Genomic DNA, 27,317 nt, shown 5'->3' with positions numbered 1-27,317 from the left:
CCGCCCCCGTGCCCTGTTATCTCATACTTCATCATCATGACCTAAATAACACTGGCAGCTGGCAATAGGCTTTGCTGAATTCCAACATTAAAATAAGTAATAACTTTAAAAGCAAGGAAAGGAGAAAGCCTTTGTGTATACTCCTCAGCTATCTTAGTATTCCAAGGAAGTGAATGGTGGAAGACATAGTCATCATCCTATTTTTTATAAGAAATTGAAAGTATTTTTAAAAGAAATTGACCATGACTGAATTATAGGTGTACGAGCAATAAGAAGTAAAATTAAGAACTTCCATTTCCTCATCTTTACTTCTAAGTACATGGTTTTAGGAGAAAGAACATGGACTACCTTATTAAATCAATCTATATCAGTTACAGTTTAGATTTAAGAAAAAGACCCGCATATTGACCAGCCTCCGGGTGAAGCCATTACAGCCTAATTCTCTATAACATGATTATCCAAAGGCAAACCTGGCCAGGACACAACATAGCTCACTTCATATCTTGTTATCTATGCTCAAGCATATGGAACCCTGGCTTTTTAGGAGGCAGAGCAGAAAACATCTCCAGCTGTCCTATAATCCAGGTGAACCCTGAGAAAAAGAACTACTACTTCATCTTTCTCCTTTCTTTTGACAAGTACTCATAAATGTATATTCTCAAAATTAAATTCAACTCTACTTTTCCAACAGAAATTTGTAATAAAAAGAGTATTAAATTTTATAAAAAGAGAGTACTAGTTTGTTAAAGCTGCAACCCATCTCACTGGTTATGAAGTTAACCTAAGACCTCTTGACACCATATTAAGGAATTCCATTTCTTTTGACTTTCAGGAAGAACAGGTTTCTAACTTAAAATCAAGTTATGTTCCAAAATTGTCAATATGTGTTTAAGTATGTGGAATGAAGACAAAATCCTTTTTTTTCCTATAGTAACCATGTCAAAAACAATCAGCACTCAGAAGAGCTCACAAATCCAACTTAACTGACAGTAGAGAGCTAACTCAAGCTGAAGTCTTGCAGGAGAGGCCTCTAAGGTGCCCGTGTGTGTGGATCTGGTACTAGGGAGGCATTCATTGAGCAGAATGGCAACAGCAGACTTGGGGGCAGGAGCACATGCTAAATGTTACTCTCACTTTACTGGGCATTTATGCCACAAGCAAACAGTACATGCTTGTAGTCACAGTTACCAAGGATGCCAAGGAAGCTTTCAATCTAGGAGTTCAATGCCAGCAGAACTTGGCTAAAAAAAAGGAAAAGTTCTGACCTGAAACTATAATTTTGTAAATCTAATCTCTCTTTGTAATCTCAAAGTAATTTTGAAGAATAAAGGAATGGAAAAGATATGAAATTTTATTTCAACGTAGTTGTTTATTGTTTAACCGGGAGAAAAATTTACTGCAAGAAAACTGTGGAACTCATTTTATTATTGTGGGTTGATCTCGTTGTAAAGTCCAGAAGCCCACTTCACATTCGCCAGGAAGCTATATAGAACAATACATAATCACAAATATGGCTCTCAAGAAAATGAATGCTCAAAATTGCTTTTGGGAGTCTAAGATATTGTTGCCACTTTCAAAATAATCCAGAAATATGAATTTAACTTAGTAACCTAGAAGTTAAAGTCCAAGTTTATAAAAGACAAATTATAATATATATTCCCTTAGATGTAATGTACATACAATCAAATGTTCATAGTAATATAACTCATATGATAGCCTAAAGTTAAAACAACCAAATGTCAACCAACTTATAAAATGAATATGTACAGTCAACATGACTTGGCAATTAACGTGGAACCAAGTTCTAATACATGGTATATCATGGAAGAATCCTGAAAACATTGTTAAGTGTAAGAAGCCAAGTCATAAGAGGTCATACAATAAATTATTATGTTTACATGAGCTATCTAGAGTAAAAAATCCACAGAAATGAAGGATTAGTAGTTGCAGTGAACTGAGGTACAAATGAGGATGACATTTATTATGGGGTGAAGCTGGATGTGAATACACTGAACCCACCAAGCTGGGCTCGCTGAGTCAGATGTCCTAAAATGCTTCTGTTGTTTTGTTTTATGAAGGACAGAAGAATTGCAGATTTCCAGATTGTCTAGGTTACCTGACTGATGCTCTGACAGTCTGGTTGAGCTACAGTTAAGGAAAATTGCTAAGTTCAACACAGTTGCAAAGTTGAACAAGAAGAACATAGTTATGGGAGCAAAATAAAGATAGTATATCTGTATGAAAAACAAGAAGCAAAAATAAAAAGCACTAATGTGTAACTAGTCTTGAGGAAGGGGAAACTGGATCTGCCTGTCACCCTGACCTCAATGTGGAGTGTGATATGCAGCACACTCAGTTAGTGGTCCCTGTATCTCACCAACACTGCCTCCCTCTGTCACTCTGTTAGGGAAACAATCTTAGGGAAAACAGAACAAGGAACACCATGTGGCCTGTCCCTACACTTACCTAGTTTGTTAAACATGGCTCCATTTCTGTATGCCTTCTCTCCTATCTGTTCCCTCACACACATACATAGATAACTGTTTTCTGAATCACACATACATTACGGTTCTTTACCCCCAAATCTATTAGAATATATCTTTCTTAAGATGGGATATTGTCTTATACACAAGCAGGAAGAGAGTCTAGGGTTAAAGGATTGATGCAGAGGAAGATGGAATTTTTGGTTAACACCCACACTCCATGGACCACACTGTATATCTAAGACTACCAAACTATAGTGGAGGCAGCTTAGTTACATATTCCACTCGAATCTCAGGGCCAGGCAGGACTGTTCACATCACGGCCCTCTGTCCTTAATCTCCAAAACCTCAGTTCTCCTTACTCCTGCTTAGCTTCATCCAGGAATAATCAGAAACTTGGTATCCCTCAGTGCTGCACATAACCCTAGATAATATCTTATTAAAAATTAATTTTCCAATATCTGTCAGCATCCATGTCATTTCATAAGTGCACAGAAATCATCCTTTATGTTAATTTACCCTTCTCACTATTCATTTTTTGACCCTCCTGTTTTCACCTCCCCATCTACCAAGACAACCCCTATCAAAGTCACATCAGACCCACACATCAGCAAAACTGTGGTTCTCACCTGACTCTGACCAGCAGCCTGACACAGTTGATTAGACTCCTCTTACAACACCTTCCTAGCTTCCTTATAATCATTACCACATTCATCATCACTATGAACATCTCTTATCCTCTCTAGGCTAGCCACTCATAGGTGAGGTTCACTTCTCTTTACTGGCTCCTCCTCCACACTGTCTTAATATTTAATCTCTTGTTCTCCTGAGATGAGAACAAGTTGGTGTCTAAATGCACCAACTCCAGCAGTGCCGACATGTAGTTTAGATTATTTTGCTGGGAGGAGCTGTCTTATGCTTTGTAGGCACAAAACCCTTGGCTTGGCAGAACCCTTGACTTCCAACAACTAGACACTACCCACCCCCAACTTAAAAAACAATTTAAGTCATCTACAGAGAGTGGAAAATGTTCTGAGAGAAGAGAAAAGTGAACAGAAAATCCTCTTTGGCTAAGAACCAAGGACGTGTACTGAAGATCCTGTCTTGTCTTCTCATGAGTTCTCCAGATGTACTTACTCAACTCAGTAATTTCTCAGCCTATTTCAAATTTAATATGCCTAAAGCAAAACTGTTACTTCTCATCTTCCTCAATCTTCTATCTTCTTCTTCTTTTTTTTTTAATCTCAGCACATGGCATGCCTCACTGTGAGCACCCTGGGCTAGTAACCCCAGGATTATTTTTTACTCTATCATTTTGCATGCTTAATTTGTTGTTAATTACCTCATACAAGATCCATGCTTTTACCACTGATGACTAAGGGTATCTTAGCATTTACAATGATTTATTTTATATGTATGCATGTATGCCCAAAAGTATATATGTGAACCAGGTGCACGCATGAGCCTGTGACATCAGAGGAGTTGTCACATCTCCGGAAGTGGAGTTTCAGATGGCTGTGAGCCACCACTTGGGTTGAGAGGAACCACGCCGGGGTCCTCTGCAAGGGCAGTAAGTGCTCCTGAGACATTCCCTTAGCTCTTTGTACGAGGACCTCACAGTCTCCTTTCCCGTCTCTCTTCCCTTTAGCCCTCCCTCCTGCTCCTTTCTCTTTCCCCTTCTTCACATTCTTGGCCCCACCTCTCTCATTTGAGACTATCCTTGTAGTCTCAAATTCTGTAGCCCTGGCTGGCCTAGAACTCACTATTTACCATAGACTGGCTTTCAAACTTGTGGCAATCCTTCTGCTTTGGCCTCTTAAGTGTTGAGATTACAGGCATGAGCTACCACATCTGACAATAGTAGTATTTCAGATTAGATTTAGAATTAACCAAAAATCCAACACAAATAGTACGTAAAATTTGTGTACTATTTTAAATGTATTTAATTTGTCTGATACTCAACATAAAAATTTATAGTTTTTCCCATGGGTTAGCACTTATTTTGATTTAATTCAATCAATAATTTCTTGCAATGTTTTTATCTGAAATCAATGATTATATTCTATATCCATTAAGATTTTTATTATCTGTATATTTTTAAAAGAACATGTTAGCTCACTGATAAAAATGCTGTATAAGAAAAAGTGGGGACATATTTTCTCCATGACAAACTGTTATTAGTAAGTAAATGATTTGGCAAATCCAGTCTAGCGCATATTTACATCATGTCTACAGGTCAATACAAATACTTTCAATTATCTGAAATCTATGAATAAGAGCTGCAGAGCACCTCCTTGACATGTAAGTCTAGGAGCCATCTCAGAGAAGAAAGCCAGTTTCAATGCAGCATAAGAACACTCACCTCTCAGTGCTTTGTAATGATGCAAATTAAAAAGGCAGTGGGAACTCACAGGGATATAAAGGATTTTCAGATCTGAACACACTGTGGCTATAAGTTAGGCTGGGTTTATAAACACCACAGAAACAAGTCCTTAGAGCATTCCAAAGGGAATGTGTCGCAGACACTGCCATTATTTGATGTTCTTGAAAAGCTAAAGCCTGTGTTCCTTTTCTGAAGATGTGTTTTGTGATCACAAGCAAATATTTAGAGATGTTCAAGGAAACACACAATGAATTCCATACACTGCCAGCCTTGATTCCACAGTTAATATTCACAATACTCATTTTATGTTCTATATCACTCTATTCCTTAATCCATTTTATCTTCTCTTGGGGGGGGGTTGGATTAAAGGCAGGGTTTCTCTGTATAATAGCTCTGGTTGTTTTGGACCTCTCCTTGTAGACCAGGCTGGCCTCAAACTCATGAACATCCACCTGTCTCATCCTCCTGAGTGTTGGGATTAAAGGCTAGGTCACCATGCTTAGTTCCTCAATCTATTTCATAATCTTATTTTTAAATTATTTAAAAACTTTTCACTGCAGTTTTTACTGTACATGTTATATAAGGATATTTTATTTTTAATATATTTTTGATTAATTATTTAAGAATTTCAGGGCTGAAGAGATGGCTCAGTGGTTAAGAGCACTGACTGCTCTTCCAGAGGCCCTGAGTTCAATTCCCAGCAAATACATGGGGGCTCACAACCATCTGTAAAGGAATCCAATGCCCTCTTCTGGTGTGTCTAAAGACAGCTATAGTGTACTCATACACATTAAATGAATATATCTTTTTAAAAAAGTTCATATATTTATTTTGATCCTATTCACTATTTGACCCTACCTATCTCATCCCAAATACATCCCCCAATATCCATCCTTCCCAACTTCACAGACTCTGTGAGGGCTGCTTATACATTCATAGGTGTACAGCCACTCACTGGAGGGCAGTCATCCACCACAAGGCCACGCCACATAGGCATTTTCACACCAGTACTTCCTGCACACTGAATGTACTCACCATACCTCCTTGCCCTCCTAGTTTTACATCTTGAATCATCTCAAAATCAATTGTGGTATCAATACACTTGTTTCCTTGAACTTCGCCTCAGATTACTTGCCTAACTTTATAGCTGTATATAGTTTTTATTAGTGGTAGTTTGTTCATTTGTTTCTTGAGACAGAGTCTGTCTATATAGTCCTGCCAGCACTGGAACTCAATATGTAAGCCAAACTGGCTTTCAACTCAGAGCCCTGCCTACCTCTGCCTCCTGAGTACTGGCATTAAAGGTGTGTGCCATGATCCCTGCCCTTAGTTTTCACTTTTAATATGTACAAAAACGAAAGGTTTCTCTCATTCTACAAAATGCCCTTGGTATTTACACATTTGCTCTTTTTATCACTGCCTTTGCTATCCCACTGTATGAATTTTTCAGTTTGATTTATCCATATTGTTGTTCTCAGTTGTCTAAATACACTTAGTATCTAGAATTGTCTATCTTTGCTAGATGAATGACTTGTAACTTGAACTTCTTTAGCTGTAACACAGAACTAATGATAAAGATTAAAGCAAAGTACACTGTATAAACTGAAAACACCCTTAAGATAAATATTAGTATTTTTTAAACTCTACTTACTCTTTTGTCCTTCTTGATTATTTTCTCCTGTGAAGGTGAACACTATGTTCACAAGTTTAAAAATCATTGTCCCTATCACATAAATGTCTCTAACCTGTAAGCCTCTCCTGGCCAAGAAAAAACAACTTCCCAGAATGCTGGAGCTGGCCTTACACAAACCAGGTGTCTTCACTTGGTCCTACAAAACAGCTTGCTTGCCCTGGATGGCGTGTGGGCAGATGTGTGCTTGACTGTATGCAGGCGGGATGTGTGCCCGAGTACACAGCCTTGTGGGTTTGCCGTTATAAACCCCTGACTAATGTCATCTGAAGCTGCATCTTAAGGGTGCTTTCTCGAGCAGTCCTGGCTCCCTGAGTATCTGGCACCAGTATTTAATAAAGCCTTTAGATGTTAAATTTTATTCCTGGTCATGGTGAATCTCTGTGCAACCCCAGACACATAGCACTCCTATTATCAATCCTTTTGCTTATGGCTTGTTTCAGGATGGGCTGAAACTGCAGGGACAGAATAGGGCCAAGCCCAGGTGAAGCTGTCTGAAGGTACCAAGTGGTCACTTCTCTGTGGGATGTGGTGATAAAGCATCCTGCACAGAGCCCCTCTACTGCAGTCTTCCATTCATCGCAAATCACTTTAACATTATTGACTCCAGTCATTTCTTGTGTTTACATTCCTTAAAGTTCACTTTAGGAGTTTACAAATATATTATACCAAATGTTACAAAGAACAGACTTTTCACATATCTAGTCAGTGATCTGAGAGCTACTAGACTCACGATTGCCATTTTAAATCAGAGTTATTTGAGCTGATTAAAATGTACAAAGTTGCCAAAACACAGCACTAAAGTAGATACAATAAGAAATTCAACATACAAAAATATGAGAATGTATACATGGACAATCATGTATAACATACTAAGTCTGAAAAGTTGTTAGAAACCAAAAGAATTGTGTTTGAGTTTCAGACATCTGTCTCTCTGTCTCTGTCTAGCACACAGGCATACAAGCAAATCTAAAAGTGAAACGAACCCTTAAATAATTCCTAGGCAAGAAAGAAATAATATTCCTCTCTAAGCTATGTGAAAAATGTTTTCCTGAGCTTGAATCTGAACATCTGTGCAGTAGGAACAGCACACGAATTCTGGATCTGGGAATAACTGCTGAGCTGAGATCTGCACAGTAAGCTACAGTGGAGGCGCAGGACACTCTGTCCTTGTTATTTTGTGAATGAAATGCCCACGAGCTCCCCAAACACCCCTGAAGACAAAAGCAAAGCAAAGACTGGCAATCAAGGGAAGGACAGATCAAAGTTTCTAGACTGAAAATGTGCTGTGGGGATCACTAAAACTGACTCAGAAAAGTGTCTAAAGGAACAAAAACAACAAAACTGCATTACAGATTCTGAAGCATAAAAGTAACTTCCTTTCTAGTCTTCATGGAAATGCCAACTAGCTCTATATACCATGCTCCCTCATTAATGCTATGGGGATGTCAAGACTACACGGGAACTTTCTGTGTGTATTTTTTAAATCAAAATCCTTCGGTTTTTTTAAAGATTTATTTGTTCATTTTATGTGTATGAGTGCTCTGTCTTTGTGCACACCAGAATAGGGAATCAGATCCATTTTAGATGGTTGTGAGCCACCATGTGGTTGCTGGGAATTGAACTTGGGACTCTGGAAGTGCAGCTAGTGCTCTTAACCACTGAGCCACTTCTCTAGCCCTTCAAAATCTTTTAAACTATTTTTCTATATATACATGAAAACATACAAGAGAAAGTCTGTACTAGAATTTCATAGAGGAGAGCAATGTGGCAGACATCCCAACTACAGTGCTATCCTGGATAAAACAGGGTAAATATTATACCTTCAACCCAGACATCTTTAAGAAAATGATTTAAATACGAGCTGATGAACACTCTGTTACACCAATACTTACAGTTCTGGAAGTGATGAGTCTGTTTTTCTAATTACCAAGGTACTTTTTAGCTAAGCCATCCCTTCGGTACCATAGTTGCTTTGTATTTTTGCTCATGTATGAAATGCTTTCATTACAGTTTAGCCAGCACACATTTAAGACAAAATATTTTGCTCTAACATGCTTTCTGTCCAATTGAGACTCATAGCAAAATTAATCATGTATAAAGGACATTTATTATTACTGAAGAGCTTTTTACATGACTCTCAGATTGTCATGCCTGCCTCCAATGTATACAAAAGACATCAGGACAGAAATCGTCATCTTTTCATGTCCTTTTCACAGGACTCAAGAAGTGATTGTGTCTACATACTCACTATACAAAATCTATAAGGAACCTCTAGTCTACATTTTATCTGTATTTTTCGACATATGACACAATAACTCCAAATGCAGTCAATGGTTCTTCCAAATATTTAGTAGATCAAGGAGCCTAAGAGGAAATATTTTAGTCACTGCTCTCTTACTGTGAAAAGGCTCCATGACTAAGACAGCTCTTATAAGGAGAAAACATTTAATTGGGGGTTTGCTTTTGTTGCAGAGGGTTAGTCCATGGGAAGGAGACAGGTAGGCCCTGGAGCAGTAGCTGAAAGCTTTACATCCAGAATTGCAGGCAGAGAGAGCCATCTTCATTCAAACTACATAGTCCTTAAAAAGAAATGTATACTAAGAAAAGAACACAGAAAAATCAAAGAAATTTTAAAAAATCATTGATGCTTAAAAATGGGACTAGTTAAGTATGTTAGGAAACTCACATGCTAGAAAAAGAATATTAAGAGATGTTTTGTTATAAATTACTTATAAACAAAACAGACTCGTCTATGTAGCAGTTTCAGGAAAGGAGAAGAGTAAAGTCAGACCTTTCAGAAATGAAACACTGTACCAAGAGGAGCTTTGTGATGTACTGCTAATCAGAACCATGGCGTGCATGTCATCTGGGGCCACCTGCTGGATATGCTTACACAGGGTTCCACCAGAAGAAGCCATCTGACATAAAACCTTGAAGGATATAGCCTGTCTCAAAGGCTTCCATCAACAGGAGAAATTAAACTGTTTCATTACTGTTTACTTGTCCCCCAAAATAATATTTTTGAAAAATTAATTTATTATAGGAACTCAATCTATGACATAGATGAAGACAACTTTTTGAAAATTATTTTTATTGGGTATATATGCTGTGTATCTATACCTTGGTTCATGTGTAGAGGTTAGAGGACAACTTTCAGAATTGGGTACTTGCCTTTGACCATGGGATCCAGGGATAAAAAGTGGGCTTGCATAAAAGCACTTGTACCTGTTAGGCCATCTCACTGGTCCAAGAGTTGCTTTTTATTTAAGCTCATGTATTAAGTGCTTTCCTTACAGATTAGAGAGAATTATGATTATATACCACTTACATTAAGTCAGTTTTCCTATGAGTATACAAATTATATATCCAAACTATAAAATATTCCTAAAAGGTTAAGTACAATTTAAACATATTAAATTGTATTAAAACGTATATTTTATTTATCCTGATCTGTTTTTGCAGATGTTCAGCAAAGGAAAAGTCCACCAATTTACACAGAAATTCCTCATTTGTTGGGACATTTACCTACCTAAATTTCCATGGTAAAGTGACTAATTTGTTTTAGTGCTAAACCCACCGCCTATGCCCCAGTTGTCTGGCTTCATGGGTAGATGTAGGACACTGCCTTGTGTCGGTAAGGCTGCAGATTCTCACTGGTCTCCCACTGTCCCACTTGCAGTACAAGTGACTCACTGCTGGCTGGCAGGCTGGCATGGCTGCTTGCCCTTTCATTCATCTCACAGCTACGGCTTAGGAGGTTGCAAAGTTTGGATTTCCTTGTTTTTTTCCCTTTTAAATTTCATGGACTTTATAAATTCTGCTCTTATTCTAAGAGGTAAGCCTTCTCTTCTGTGAGGCTTTTGGTATTTCCCAAGTGGTAGGACATGGTTGAGCTCACTGCATGCTTTTGACTCATTTTGGACATCACTTTTTGAGACATTCTGAAATTAAGTCTAGCAGTTCACAGGATGTTTTCTTTGCTTCTTAAAATCTTTTCTTCCCTTAAGATTTACTCATTTTATTTTACATACATGAGCCACCATGTGGTTGTTGGGAACTGAACTCATGACCTTTGGAAGAGTAACCAGTGCTCTTAACCTTGAGCCATCTCTTAAGCCCTACACAGTATAGTTTTGTTTCTTTCTTTTTTTTTAAAAAAAAAAAAACCTTGGTCTTTATCTAATGTCTAGATGCTGAATTCATCCAGTACTTTATTAGCTGATTAAAGTGTTATCACATAGCTATTAAAAAAAACAAGGACATTGATTTGTAATCATAGAACAGATCCAACAGCAATGTTACAATCTGACGATAGACTAAACTGTCACATTAATGTGTTATCGAAGATAACAGCTTGAGACAGCTCATCTTTGGATAGTTAAAACTACATAAAAAAAAGTTAGAAACAGAACCAGATCTTGCTTATGTGTTATAGATGAGCAAGAGCAGCATGCATGAACAAAGTACAGCTGCTCTGCATACACACAGCAGCACGCCTGTGCCAAGAGCTTGTCCCTCCCCACTCTCCTTAACCTCCTTCCATTGTCATGCTAGGTGAGAAGCAAGCACAGTCTGCTAAGAATGTACAATTTAATAAAACACACGAGCCTCCCAAAAAAACTTAAGCTTCACTTTGCTTCAAAGGGTCCTAAGTGGTTGAACAGTAGATTAAACTCTTACCTAACCATGACTACTAACTGGTTCCCAAATACTGGTTCTGTTAAATTTAGTTGCAAGTATATGCTTAAAAGCCAAAGTTTCTTCCAGGTCCTGAATTCAATTCCCAGCAACCACATGGTGGCTCACAACCATCTGTAATGGGATCTGATGCCCTCTTCTGTGTGTCTGAAGAGAGTAACAGTGTACTCAAATACATTAATTAAATAAATAAATCTTAAAACAAAGCCGAAGTGTTCATCATCATATATATTTATCTTTCCCTCTTTCTTATGTTGACTATAACTGGTTTTAGCATTTTCTGATTTACAAAAGTCTCTGAAGTAGAACATTAGCCTAGAAAAAGAGGTAAATTAGTGGATTTAGTAAGCAGTCTTATTTGCATGTTAAATGAAAACATAAACACATGCAGTCTGACACCTGTCCATTTCCGCGCTGCTTGGTGCTGAACTCTAGAAGACAGGGTGCAGGGTACAAGAGGAAAGCATGCTTATTTTTGATACCCACTGCAGTTCTGTTAATGGCCTTCCAAGTCAGTACATACAACTTCATTAGAGAATAAGGTATTTGTTCTGCTAATTTATAATCCAGCTCCTTCATTTTCAGTATTTTCATGAGGTACATAAGGGTCAGAGTAAGGAGATATAAATCCCTCATGGCTCAAAACTCTTAGTCATTCTACCATGAATTAAAGCTGGATACCAATAACAGAAAGCTCATGAACTCATGGAACCTGAACAACTCAATATTGATAACAAAAAAAAAAGGATCAAGTCAGAAATTAGCAATTAAATTAAAAAAAAATTCTACATGGAATGAAAATAAAAATCCAAATAGCCATAATGAAGGTACTTCTAAGAGGCAAGTTCAGAGCACTTAGGGCCTATGTAAAAAGAACTGAAGAAATGCATATTAGTAACTTAACAACACACCTGAAAGTTCTAGAACAAAAAGAAATCACACCAAAACAAAGAGGAGACAGAAGAAATAAACTCAGGGCTAAAATCAACAAAATAGAATAACAACAAAATACAAAAACCCAAACAGACAAACAAACAAGCAAACAAACCACCTAAAATTATGGGCATTTGAGGGGTGGCATGAAAACTTAGTGCAGGGGAAGCTTCCTAAAATATGTGAAGGTGATCCTGAGGAAGTCTTCAAATAATAAGGGAGACAGATTCCCAACTGGCCATCTCCTGTCACGAAAGAAAGCTTCTGATATTTGGACTCGGTTGCATCTAATTGACTTGGCCAAGGGATTCCATGGAAACTCCCAAACAACCCAGGCTGCTGCCAATGCAAAAGGTTCCTCTCCATAAACAAACCGCAAGGTCCCATTGCTCAATACAACATCCACACAACTCTTTGAACACGGATAGGTAGAGCTGGTACCTACATAGTGCCTTTGCTACAGGAAGGTACACTGCAAGCTACCAAAAGGGAAATGTACATACATTTCAACCCAGCTACAAAACCTCAGATATAAAACCTTGTCTTGCCTGCAGAATATTCTTGAGCAGTGGTGGCACAAAGCTTGTAACCAGCCAACCAATGCCTGATTCGACTTAAAGCCCACTCCTCAAAATCATGAAATTTGTAGGCAAGTGGATGGAACCAGAAAAAAATCATCCTGAGTAAGGTAACTCGGAAAGACAAGTAAGATATGTATTCACTTATATGTGGATATTAGCTGCTAGGTTATTGATAACCAATCTATAATATGTATAACACTGTAGATGCTGTGGTGTGTATACCCTTCTGTCCAAACAATTTTACTTGTAAATGTTTATTGCAATGAGTCATTGGTCTGGTTCCAGGCCTCTGGTTTCTGCTACAATACTGGATCCTCACCAGCACTCCTCTCAGATATCTTGTTGTTGTGCTGTGCCATGGAGATCTTGCCACTTTTGATCTGCAGGACTGGCCCCTTCACAAGCTCAAATAGTCTATACGTGGGTTAGGCCAACTCAAAGCCCTGGATCTGTGCTTGGGTGTTGGCTGATGGGTGTTGGGTGTTGAGCCTGCAGGCTCTCTTTTGCCAGCACCATCAGGGCCAGCTCCCCTATATGGGCCTGGCCAGGGGGAGGGGCAAAGCCAGTTCTCTTGCTTTCTGGCCCTTGGGGCAGGCTCTCCTGTGTCCATGCCACCCAGATGAGGGATGGAGCTAGCCCTACTGTGCTGCCCAGGAGAGGAGTGAGGCCAGCTCTCCCATGCTTCCCAGCAGCTTACTTCTGAGTGTCTTCCGTGTGTTTGTAGTGGCTAGTGTGTCACTGGGTCTCTTCTGTATGCTTGCGCATGCCCCAATTCATATCTTAAGATATTGAAAAATGCTAAGCTTATTAGAGGAGGGAAACAGGGTTTTCTTGGTTGTCAACATAGAGATTCCACATGCCCCCACTTGGTATCGCCTAAGGATGTCTCAGCAAGTACACTCAAATGGCACAGCCTCATAGTAACATTGTGAAGAGAAATCAGCTGCCCACTGCATGTAATACGTTTCTGTACTAATAGATAACAAGAGAGGCTTAATAATGCTGCAAATGCAAATGAGTTCACTTATACTCACCAAATTTGGTTGTATTCTTTTTCTTTCAAGAAAATGCACATTTCTCTTTTCTCTCTCCCAGTCCATCCTTGGTATCTGCATGCGAAGCACGCTTCCTACCTGCCTCATCACCATCACTCCTGCAGTTCTCAATGCAGCATCTTATCTAACACTGCTAACTGCAAGACATGCAGAAAAAGCAAGAGACTGCTGACCTAATTCTGGTTTGGTACCACAGCAAGGCCATCTTGCCTCAGCTTGCACCAGGCTTATATTCTTAGCAGCAGCCCTCAGAAACAACGGCAGGTTTCCTTTACACATTTCTGAAGGATACTATGCCTGTATTGTTGTGTCATCTTTGTGTTTGTGCTGTGAGGAATGTGCTGGCACGGCCTTACTGTTGCTCACTACTGACAGTTCTTACCCCCAGAAATATACTTTCAAACTGTATCATTCTAAGTCACAAGAAAGGAATTACACTGCACTGTATATACTGGAACAGGGTAGGATTTTAAAACTATACTTGACAAGTATAAAAGATAATCATCTTATATTCTTGAGACTTCTAATTTAAGTAAAAAGCTTACTAGGTAATTAAGACTAATCCTCCTGTTGGGCCACGTAGCACATGTCTTTAATCCCAGAACTCAGAAGGTAAAGGCAGAGGCATGCAGATCTCTGAATTCAAGGCCAGCCTGGTCTACAGAGTAAATTTCAGGATAGCCAGGGCTACACGGAGAAACCCTGTCTCAAAATAACAAACAAACCAACAAACAAACATTAATAGTAAGAAAACTAATCCTCGCTATGATAATTTCTGGAAAGCCAAATTACTTTAAAAGTATTGCTAGGCATGCTGCTTCAGAAAACGAGGCAGGAGGACTAAGAGCTGGAGGCCTACCTAGGAGCATAAAGAACTTGGAGGCAGGATGAAAGAATTAAGCAAGGAGACTTAAAGCAAGTACTTATTGATGGCATTAAAGCAAAATGGGAAGGAACACAGCAGTGAAAAATGACAGGCTAAAATCCAATTGCCCTATTCCTTCCCAAGCCTTTACCACTTGTATTTCCTGGATGGAACATGAAGGATGCAGAGACTAATGGAGCTCCATACTTTGGAATACAGGGGGGGAAACTAAAATATTTGTATTGAGAAAAATATGGAGGAAATAGGTAAAAAAATTCTTTAATATGGTCTGTGATAATGAAAAGGAGTTAAGTACAAATTTTAAGAACATGACAAGGGTCAGCATATGTAGTATCATTAATAAAACACTCAAGGAAAGGGTATGACACTCATGGCTAGGTGTCATATAGAACATTTGTTGTATCTGAGATTGAGAAAGGAAGATTACTTGAGCCCAAAAGGTCAGGGTCAGCTGTGCAGTATAGTTAGATGCCAGATCAAATAAAGCTCTTTAAAAGAAACCTGTAATACTAACAAATTAAGCAAATTACCATAGCAACACAGTTCTTTCTTCTTTGGTATTACCTGCTACTTGAAGGTAATAGTCAAATGGCATAACATTAAACAAATACATACTCTTAGGCTTCAAGTAGGATGGATGAATCAGTAATTGGATAAAAGTAGTCAGATGCCTAAAACAATGCATGTGTAAACACACACACTGATTCACACTGATAGGATTCAACTGGGGTGGGGTCATGATTTTTCTCCGATGCTGTTGCCATGTTCCCCCTTTGGTTCTGTGACATAGCTTCATCAGCATTTTGCATCTGCATTCTTTACTCTTATGTTGGGAGCCCAATGGTTGTACTTACAAGACAGCACTAGGAATGTTAAACAAGTAGGTTTGTGTCTTAAAAGGAAAACCTAGAAGACTGAGAATGGAGGTGACTAATAGTCTAAGTAACCTTGTGTGGTATGTGTAGGACCCAGGCTGTTCCTGGTTCCCTTAAGCTGCCCCAACCAGGAATGGAGGTAGCTAACAGCCCAGATGACCTCCACATTATCTATATGACAGAGACCACACAAGATCCTCCCCTAGGCCCTTAAAACATGTAGTCTTCATGGAAGAAATGACATGAACTTTGAGGAGAGTTTCGATGTAATTATGCCTCCTTGTTCACATCAGATTGTGGTACAGCAGAAAACTTTTCCCCAAATTGGACTGTACTTAAATATGCTTATAATAAACTGCCAATACCAGCTACTGAGTTGTGCTGAACTGGATTTCCTCCTGCTTCATATGGATGGTTATATGGTTCTGGTGTTTGCAGAGACTGCCCAAACTCTTGAATTCTGCATTGTGGATGAGCTGCTTGGATGAGCCAAACTTATCAAGATAGTATTATGCCCATGACTATTTCCCATGAAGCAAGCCTGCTGCCAAAATTACAGACATGCAGAGCAGTCTTACCTAAGAGCAGGGCCAGTCAGCCACCATATGAAGAAGCCCAGCGGAGCCAAGCACCTGGCTTACAGCTCTTCTAGTCCTCACAGCTGGGAAATGAGTGCCGTTCAGCTTGTGAATTACATCACTGTCCTGTGGCAACTCACGACACATGACTAAGGGAAATTCTGGCAGACTTCTACTGAAGTTTTAATTTTATTTTTTGAGAAGGGTCATATTTGTTGCCTGCCAAAACTGGTCTCAAACTTGTGAGCTCAAAGGGTATTGTTGCCTTGGCCTTCTGAGCAGTTGGAACTGTGGGCACAATAGTACCCAGGAGAAATTTTAGATTATTTCCTCCTGAAACTGTTTAATAATGAGAACAAGCCTTTTTACCATTATTCTCTGTCAACAGGATACCCCTCTGTCTTTTAGACAAGCCATCTACTACTGATCTGTAATAGCTTCCAGAAAACCAAGAATTTACAAACCTGGAAAGCCAGTTTAAATGCGATGATCTTAAAAGAGTTCAGGATAAAAACAAGGACAGGAAAAATAGAAAGCTGCCTGATAATCAGGAGAATCATTAGCCTAAAGTGACCAGTGTTTGCATTATGGCAGACTGCTTTTGGCTTGAGAACCAAAGAAACACGACTGCTCATGTACATAGTAAACTCTTCCCAGTAATTTCAGATTCCCTTTGCTCTTTTGTCTGAATGTGACAGCAGAGATCACTGTGATGTTATACAACACAGAGTGGTATCCATATAGATGATGGTATATCCTCCACTAAATAGCCCTTTTAAAAATAACTAATAAACTCTAGTTACTTTGTATCACCATATAATGACAAATACATAAATTTTCTTCTAAAGTGAATGAATGTCAAATCTCCAAGTGTCTTATGAAATTATTCATGAAACAAAGTATATATTTACAAAGTGTTAAAACAAAACCCTGGGTTTAGAAATACTGACCTCATACAAAGCTGCTGACCTGCACTGAAATGGAAACCTTCTACTAAATGTCACTCTGTTATTGCCTCAACTGGTCTACAACTTAATTATATGTCCATGTACTTTTCACAGTTCAAAACATTTGACATTTACAATATGAGTCTAGATTCCAAGCCTTGAAATTACTAGTCAGTAATTTTAGTGCTGGAAAATCCCAATAATTCACCCTTAAAAACAATACTTGTTAGTATATATGCTTATAATTTTCTTAATTATAAACGTTTGCAATCGTTGCACATGTAAAAATTCTATAAAAGTTCCCTATTAAAACACTATTTTAAGTTATTTTTAATACACAAAGGAAAACATTCACTCAGACACTGTAAAGATCTGTGGCTTGTTTTCCTAGCTGAGGATGTACAAATTTCTAGTACATCAATATTAAAGAATTTGTTCAATTCAATAAAACATAACAATATATACACCTAAAGGAATATATTGGTATGTGTTTTGCTGTGTTTTTTTTTAAAGAAGTAAGAAAATTTTTTTGTAAGATTTATTTTATTATTGCAAATAAGTACAATTTAGCTGTCTTCAGACGCACCAGAAGAGGGCATCAGATCTCATTACAAGTGGCTGTGAGCCACCATGTGGTTGCTGGGATTTGAACTCAGGACCTTCAGAAGAGCAGTCAGTGCTCCCACCCACTGAGCCATCTCGCCAGCCCCGTTTTGCTGTGTTTTTATTTGCTTGTTTAATAGTGCTAAGAACCAAGTCAGGGCCTTATATAAACTAGACAGATATTCCACTACTGAGCTATATATTCTTTTGTTTGTTTGTTTGTTTATTTTTGGATACAAGATTTCTTTATATAGTCCTAGCTATCCAGAGCTCTATGTAAACCAGGCTAGCCTCAAACTCACAGAGACCTACCTACCTGTCTCTGCCTCCCAAGTGTTGTGATGAGAGGAGTGTGCTACCAAGCAAGGCTTTGAGCTATATTCTTAACCTGTATGTACACATATATTTTCAACACAAAATTCTATTAAGTAAACTAATCATATTCACAATTCTGTCAGTGTAAAAGAATAAAAATGTAAATGAAAACAACCAAAAAAGTACTGGTCTCTTTAAACAAGAGTACCCAGATATTTATATGAAGAACTCTGGAAAACATAATAAACAACAGGAGTGCCTAGGGAGATGGCTAGGCTCACACAGTACTTGCTGAACCAGCATGAGGGGCTGAGTTCAGATGCCAAACATCTCTATACAAAGTCAGACACAGAACCACATGCTTACACTCCCACCACTGGGAAAGTGGAAACAGTCCAGTCCTTGGGGTTTGCTGGCCAGCTAATCTTGCTAAATCAAAGAACTGCAGGTTCAGTGAGAGAAGCTAGCTCAAAAACAGTAAGATTGGAGTGAGTAAAGAAAGACAGACACCTGATATCAACCTCTGGCCTCAACCTGCATGGATACAAACTGTGTACTCACACCTTCACACACATACACACACACACACACACACACACACACACACACACACACACACACACATATATATATATATATATATACATATAAGCATATACTTTTATAAACACAATAAACATAAAAAACAAAGGGTAGTCACACTACTTAGAACTCTCTTATGAAAATCCAATATAATAGGGTCAGTGGAGATGGCTCAGTGCTATGTAAGTATAAAGACCAGAATTTAGATATTCAGAACTCATATAAAATCCATGAGTATGCAGTGGCTTACCTATAATCTCAAAAATCAGGAGACTGAGACAAGAAATCTCTGGGACAAGGTATCTAACTAGACTAGCAAAAATGGCAAGCTCTAGGTACCAGAGAGACTTTGCCTAGCGATTTAAGAGGGAGAGTGATCAAAGAGGACACCCAATGTCAATCTTCACCCTCCAACTACATGCACATATGCACAATGCACACTTATGAGCATCTGGCCCCACATATGTGAACACATACACAAACGTATTTACCACACGCACTTGAAAAACCTCTTATTATAAACTAACATAGTCATCATTGGATCAGAGGTGAGGAGGACACAACATCTGTCCCAACACCTGGAATAACTGGGACCAGTGGGACCCAGGCACACAGGATCTCTACCAGCGTAAGCACTTTATCTACTAAATCATCCCCATGGTCCTGTAATGTGTGTCACAAGGATTTGTTACACATTGCTACACCACAGAACACTAAAACTCAGCTTGCAAACTGTTTTTATTAGCCTCTTTCCTGATATAAATTAAAGCAGTAACTCCACATATCATCGTGTTTTGGTAGACAAGAACCTGCCAGTATTCAGAGAAGTAAAGGCAGGATCTGGAAAGCCACTTACTGTACACTTCAGGGTGTGATCAAAACCATCCTGTCTGAATGCATGCTCAGTAAATTAGAATTTCTAGTTTGCTTTTATTTCACCATTTCAACCATGAATTAACTGCTGTCACTTTTCAACCTGTGAGTTAGAGTTTTATATTTTAAACTATAAAAAGAATCCTTTTTTAAGGAGTTGCTTTCATCTCAAATCTCCTATCAACATTTTCATTTACACTCAGAGTGGTTTATTCTACTTTAAAACGTTTCCAATCTTTCTTCAACCAAAAACTTTGCATTTTCCTCCGACTGCTTTCAGTGAAACTTTTCTCAAAAGCTGTGAGCGAAGAGCAGAAGGAAATGCATGGGATGCACAGGAGGGATGGTGCTCACCGCCACACCTGAGGACCCCAGGAGGAAAGAACTGACCCGTGCCTTTTACATGCACATGTGGCCTGCATGCATGCAGATGGGCACTTCTGGGCATGCACACATACACAAATGAATCAAGAATGATAATTTTAAAATAAAAAAGGAAACGTGTCAAAATATAAAACAGAATGGCACAGACAGTGTTATTTACTGGCAAGAAAGAGTGAGTACTTAGAAAAGGTTACTTCAATTTTTAGTAATATGTCTTAAAATAAATGGTTTTTTTTTTTGATTGTTTTGTTTTTCAAGATAGAGTTTCTCTATGTAAGCCTGGCTGTCCTGGAACTTGCTCTGTAGACCAGGTTGGCCTAGAACTCACAAGAGATCTCACTGCCTGCCTAGGCCTCCTGGATTACGGGTGTGCAATACCATCACTTGGCTATTCTTTGTAATTTCATTTAATGATTAGGCTTTCTTTATCCACTAAAATGAAGGTTAAATAAAAAGTAAAATTATTTCAGGTAAAGAAAGGAATTCTTTCCATTAAATATAGAAATGACAATTTTCTATTAGTCTTCAGTATTTGTTAGGGAGGACCTAGAGATTTTAGGCCACAGATTGTCACCAATTACATGAATTCAATCATCTTAGTTAACATAGTTTCCATATTCCAAGCCTTTTGTCATTATTACATTAATTAAAGTTATATATTCTATGACTACTGCCTTTTTGCCATCCCTCAACCTGCCCTCATCAAAAAGTGATCTATTTTTAGGCAGGGCTGGCTCTCTCTTGTCACATTCATCCTCTGCCAGGGCCATCTCATAGAGACTTCTTTCCTGGCACTTACATAGTTACACTCAATTCTACTGGACACAATATCAAATTTTATTTGTGATAATATAACATATTTATGTGTATGTTTTTAAAGCTATAGACATTTATAAATAAGGTCTAAAAGAAAAATTAGTCATCTGATTGCCTACAAACAGCTCCCATGTCCCTGAATGGCTCTTTTTTTTATAAACAAAGCTTGAAAAAAAAGATGCTTCTAAATTATTTGTCAAGATTACAAGAACAAATGAATGGAAAATTGCACCATATTAGCAGACATAATTTGGAAACTGAAAGCAGGAAGCTTCATAATATAATTACCACTGTGGGTCAGTCTATGTAAATTACTTCACATGCTACTCTAAAAATTATTATAAAACCAACTAGAACAACCCAGATGTACGTATAAAGAGATTATTTCATTTGTTATAATGTTAGTTATGGCCACTCAAGGAATGCATAACTAACACTTTTCAGCCAAATCATTGAAGCTTATAAATAAAGGGATGCCACTTACGAGCTGCTCAGATTTCACAGCATATAACTGGATGGTCTTTGCCACATTTTTTGACACAGCTAACGTGAGGTTTATATCAACAGCAGCTACATTGAGTTCACTGGAGAAAACAAAAGCAGATTTCAATTATTAGCAAACATAATTAGTCAACAAAGTAAACAGCATCACATAACCTGAGACCAATAAAGAACAAACTGAATCTTCTATAGAGTTTGCTGATTGTTTCCAAGAACTGGCTACAAGGTTCCATTTTTCTCCCTAAATTAAGCATTAGGAAAAGGAGCTTTGTTAATGAGCAGTTTCACATTAATAAAAGCGAGCCACGTGTGGGCCCAGTCTATCATTAAGAGACTAAATTGTGTACACTCATGCTAATACTGATAAGTGCAATTAGAGGCATTGCATGCCACAGACATCTGCAAGGAAGTGACAGCTCTTGAATGAAAATGATGACCTTAGAGGAATATAGGCTAAACATATAAATTACATAGGACACATAGGACACCTGGGCTCTGTATAAACTATGCCAGCTCATCTTGCTGTGTAAAGAATAAATACATTAAAAGCATGGGGCTATAACACTGAACTGACAGGACTTTTGATTTGACTGTAGAAGGAAAGAGGACATTTTTCCAGAACCACGGAAAGAATATCACCAAGAGTTAAAAATCATATGGAGTAGAAAAGAAATGCATTATCTCTGAAGTACATAAAATTTTCATATTTACCAGATTAACTTTTTAAAAGAAGCTAAAGGAAGCCATCTAGGGACTTGTAGAATGCACCTTGAATACAAGTACTTTGGAGGCAGAGGCAAGAAGATGCCTATGGGTTGAAGGTCTATATGGAGACTTCCCGGACAACCATGCCTATGTATGTCACAGGTTTTGGAAGTCCCAATACCAACAATGACTACATATATTTTGAGACTCTGTCTCAAAAATTACAAAATAGCCACTTGAAAGAGTTTGAAACAACACTAGTATTCATGACAAAATGCCCTTTCATGTCGTTGAGGCCTGTCCCACCAGCATAGCTATAGCCATTATGTTCTTTGCTGCCAGCTATTTCATATTGTTGCTGCAATATGCCTGCCAGTCATTGACACAGAAAAATAACTTGACTCAGAGCAGAGCATGCTGACTACATACCCTGTTATATTTGGTATGTTATAAGACTTGTTAATCTCAAGAAATTCCATAACCATAAGCTTTACATAGGACTCATCAAATTAAAGGTAAATATGAACTGTTCAGTCTAAAGTAGCTTGAGTCAGAGACTGGGTAGCGCTTTCTACACCTGCATACGAGCTCATTGAGGATTTTGTGGTTTTAGCCTTTATAAGCTGACCCTGTTTGAGGACACCACTCCCAGGTTCTAAGTCTGGAGCTACAGTCCTCCCTGATCAATTGGTCTTGGGGTGTGCATTCAATAAACCAGCCATGTTTAACTGAGATCAGTGTCTGAATGGTTTGTGTGGTGGTTCCTGAACTCCAACACATGTAATACTGAGACTGCTCACTTTTACACTCTATTAAACACAGGCATCCTTAAAAGCCCAGATGATATCTGACTATAGCACTGTTACCCTTGATAATCAACACCCTTAGCATTACAGAACTAGGTACCAGATCAAGTGGAATCAGCACATCTCCCATCACAAGCACACTAAACCAGGAATAGTCATTAAGGTGAGAAGCAAACAGTCAAGGTTTTATCAAGTCCAAGTATATGGTAGAAGGTCTAGGGCAGCAGAAACACTATAGGTACATTCACAGCTGCAGATATAAGTATTACATCTGTAAACCGCCATCTTCAAATTTGTAAACTGAAAAAAACTTAAGCAATCCTACCGCATTGTTCTAGATTGCCCAGCCACTGCTTTTGCTCCTCAAAATATAAATCACAAAGCTATGACAGAGACTAAGGTCTGACCTATAATCTTATTAAAATACCTCTGAAGCCAACAGCATAACTGCACTTGTCTGTCTCTGTCAAAAGCCTTCCTTTTTGAGATTATTAAAAGCTGTCACAGTCACTTGAAAGCCTAAATTACTAAACACTGCAGGCTAATCAGAAGTATTAGGCCTGTTCCTATCATAAAGTGATTTCTGGGATAAAACCTCCATGTATGTCTCAGTTTTTACAGTTTGTATAATTATTTTATATTTGTTTTACCATTAATACTAAGAAGTTAGAGGAGTGAAAGGCCGAGGGATAGTTCCATCTTGCTAAGATACAAAATAATTATAACAGATAATTTCTACACTATATACACTATATTTGGATCTAAATGGCTTTATTAATTAGGATCTCAAGCATTATGTGAGTACTTACTACAAAACTTAATTGAAACCCTAATCACTAGACTAGCTTGAGGTAAATTTAAAATGTACTGCCACTAGAAACCATGGTAGGCAGCCTAGGACGCCATTGTACAAGAAACACACACCTTGCTATAGTTTTGATGATTCCATCGAGCTCATCAGAGGAAGGAGGATTGCGTCCACCGGGAGGGAAAACCAAGTTGATGGGATCAAAGAGTCGTGATAGGGATTTTGAGAGATAAGCAGCCTCGTAAGGTTGCAGTGAATCTTTCAAAGCTTTTTCTGGACTGCGAGAACAAAAAAATTAAAAAAAAAGTAAATAGTAGCTATAAACTATAGTTGTAACAAGAATTTCTTTTAAAGAGTTATAAGCACTTTTACAAACATGCATCATAACTGAACACCTACTAAAGATCACATAAGCATTTTAAGTGTAAAGCTTAGCTATCTAGGATAGTCCTAAAACTAAAAGAATATTGCAAGTGCCTATTATTTCTAGTCCTGTTTATAGATAATCAAAGCAAACCCAAGATGCAGCCTCCCACACTATCTCAAACCTTTCCAACTCATAGCTACATCCACCATAAAGCCTACAAACTGAGTGGTAGGGTATGGAGGTAGATCTTCCTCGGATTTCCATTCCTGGAATACTGCAAGAATGAAGTCAAAATAATGAAGTATTTGTGACAGTGCTGTAACAGCATACATGTTCTCAAGTGGAGTTCTCTTACTAAACTCTTCTTGACCATTCCCTGACCCCAACCATCTCTGCAGGCTCCTATTTAGCAGTCAATGAGTAGATATTCTACTGTTCTTTTAATTACTAGCAAAGGCCTTTCCACTACTAAGAACTGTTTTACTCCTAGGATTTACTGCTAGGAAGCCTATCTTGTCACATCTCCTGCTTACAATCCCTTCAGAATCCTTCCCACTATCTTCTTTTTCCTTAGAGAATAAACTTCCTGTTGAGGTTTGGTCGTGCTGTCTATTGTAATGCTAAGTATGAACTCCAAGACCTAGAGTCTGCAAGTAGATCCAGGTGACCCTGCTCCTAAGTTATTTCTGATTGGAAAAAAAAATGCCAATAGCAAACAGCTGGGCAAAAAAGACAGAGGTGGGGCTTAGGTTTCCAGGACTTGAGGCTGGAGGAGAACCAGGAGGTGAAGGAGGAAGAGAAGCCACCATGGGTAAGTTGAGCCACAAAAATTTGGTCCCAAGGACTGGACAACTGGAGTTAAGAGCAACCCAGATGAAACAGTAAGTAATAACTAAAGATTATCAATAGGAAAGTAAATTTTAATAGCATAGAGGGTAGGTGTCTGACCAGCCCTTGTGCTATTTAAGGCTTATTGAAAATATAAAAGTTGAGTGTGTCTTTTATTTGGGAACTAAATGGTCTTAGGAAAGGACAGAAACCCCTAATCTATCCTGGTGGCAGTACCAAACCATTATTATTAAAATAGTAGATGTTCCCCACAGACACTGGGAGCTTAGCTGCTAGTAATGGGCTTTGGGAAGCTGCCTAAACATTTTTGGGCTCTGACTTAACAAATGGATGGAATCCTTGATGGTTTCATCACATGAATGGTATTACTGGAGAAAGGGTAGAAAGTTGGCAGTGCTGCCAACGGGAAGAAGTAGGTCACTGTGAGCCCCCGAGAGCGATATGTTGTCCTCTGTTCCTGGCCCACCGTGAGGTAGACTGTTTCCCTCCACTGTGCTTGTACCTCCAGTTTGTTTGTACCTTGGCAGAAAAGAAAAGAAAACAAAACACAACAAAAAGAAAAAACTAGAAAGAAACCTGGAAAGCCATAAGCCAAAACCAAGCCTTTCCTGCTTCACATTGCTTCTCTCAGGTGCCACGATGACTAGCAAAAAGCAAAAGCACAAAATCAGAATTCTATCTTCTGGATATAAAGTATTCTTCCCACTGGTTTTGTGCTATTTCTAGTCCTTTCCTAGTGCGTGCACATGGACTGAAAAATAAAGCTAAGCCAGAAATACACTGATACTGATTATAGCATTTTATAGCAGCACCTTAAAAGTTAATCCATTATTATATTTCTGCAGCTTTGTCTCCTCTTGTTAATCTGTCTTTTATGATAAAACAGCTACCGAGGAGACATTCTGGTCTCAGCCTACCATCCCAGCCTAACCTGGCTATGTACTTCACCAGTCAGTTCTTGCAGATATAACCAGCTGTATTAGGAAAGCTCTGAAAGAGAAAAAAGCAGCTGACATTACCCCGAACCTACCCCGTGTTTTTATTACTAAGTAAGGAAGAAGAATCCACCAATACTTTGCCAGTGTTGTGACAATAAACAATATTTTAGAATTTGAGGAAAGCTAATCTGGCACTCATGCAGAAATGTGGAATCAGATTTTTGTGGAAAGCTGGCAGGGTAGAATTCATAAACAAGGTATATAACTCTTAAAGATGGTTACAAAATATGTGCTTTGTGGCGACGTCATCTGAGACAGATTTGACTACTTAGTCTTTTCTAAAACATCAACTAAGAAAGAAGCCAGCATAAGATTTATCTCTCTCGCAGTTTAAAAGCGCACTAGATCAACTGAAAGACAAAGATCACATTTGCTTATCACCCAGCTTCTAATTATCCAGCATAGTGCTAAACTTCAAAACCCATTCTGTTAGAAGGTATAATGCTAAGCCACAGGTCAGTTTAATCTTTAACCTTCCACCATGTTTTCTTCCATGATGTTTGTACCTTGGCAGAAAAGAGAAGAAAACAAAACACAACAAAAACAAAAAACTGGAAAGAAACCTGCAAAATACACCAATTTTGCAACATACACCAATCATTCCAAAGACTTAGAAGCTTATTATATTCCTAACTTCTAATTTATAAGGAAATTAGAAAACAGAACTCCTAAAATGCTAATAACCCATTCATTCGAATTAAATAAAACATACTCATAGTCTGGCCTTCTCAGGATGAACATGTCTTGGGTATCATCTTCCACGTGTGGGAGGTCAACACAGAGGTCAAGAGTTCCACCTGGACTGAAAGTTCCTTGGGTATTCTGACTAGATTGCTGAAGACGCTTCCATAAGTCATTATAAAGACGTAACAGTTTAGGGTATTCACCTTCAAATGCTTGTTTCAAAAACATAGAAGCTGCCAAGGAAAATATGCATTACATAAATCATAAGACAATGAGAAGCAGTAAACCAGAATTTGCTTTCCACATAAATATGTAAAAAATAGACCAATAGTATTGGTCTATTTAAAGTAAAGGGCAAACTAAAGATATGTTCCAAAGACACTGTTGAAATGCATTGCATTTGGCCAAGACCCAAATAATCTGAGATGTTATTCACATTAAAAATAGATAAAGTTTACTATTTTAGTTGAATATGTCCTTTTCTTGATAAATGATAAAAAACAGGTTCATAGAAAAACAAATATATTACAACCATTTCTTTCTTAAACAGTGTCTATCTAATTTCCTTCGACTGTTTTGATAGCAAAACCAAGGACAGTAAAGAGAAGCAAATGTAAAGAATTACATTTCTCAGGTGCAAACATTAAAAATAAGACTTTTCAAAGTATAATCCAGCAACATTTAAAAAGAATGTGACATGATTGAGAATTATTCCAGGAATTAATCATTAATTTAACATTTTAGAAACAGTCAGTGTGATTCATCATCCTAACAAACTTCTAAGAAAAATCACATTATCTTCTAATAAAGGAAAAATATTTGGAGAAAAAAAATCCTAACATTTACTCTTTTTTTTATTTAAGTTTTATTGCATTATGATGAGAAAAGATACATGATTTCAATTTATCTGAATT

General features: G+C 38.1%; 1 protein-coding gene across 4 annotated transcripts in view; it reads right to left on the bottom strand.

Annotated features, from left to right (window-relative positions):
• Cog5 (component of oligomeric golgi complex 5) overlaps positions 1-27,317 on the bottom strand; it is a 305,629-nt gene that overhangs the window by 68,878 nt on the left and 209,434 nt on the right. For all 4 annotated transcript variants that reach the window (XM_031357459.1, XM_031357460.1, XM_031357458.1 and 1 more), the window contains exons 12-14: positions 26,432-26,636; positions 23,622-23,783; positions 21,170-21,269 (exon numbers count right to left, since the gene is read on the bottom strand). In XM_031357459.1, coding sequence (XP_031213319.1) covers positions 21,170-21,269; positions 23,622-23,783; positions 26,432-26,636 — 467 coding nt within the window. The remainder of the gene's footprint in view (positions 1-21,169; positions 21,270-23,621; positions 23,784-26,431; positions 26,637-27,317) is intronic.

Source organism: Mastomys coucha, unplaced genomic scaffold (assembly GCF_008632895.1).
Source record: "Mastomys coucha isolate ucsf_1 unplaced genomic scaffold, UCSF_Mcou_1 pScaffold6, whole genome shotgun sequence".
NCBI classification, from domain to species: Eukaryota; Metazoa; Chordata; class Mammalia; order Rodentia; family Muridae; genus Mastomys; species Mastomys coucha.
Note: the sequence above shows the minus strand (reverse complement) of the source record. Positions and strands in the feature narration are given on the sequence as shown.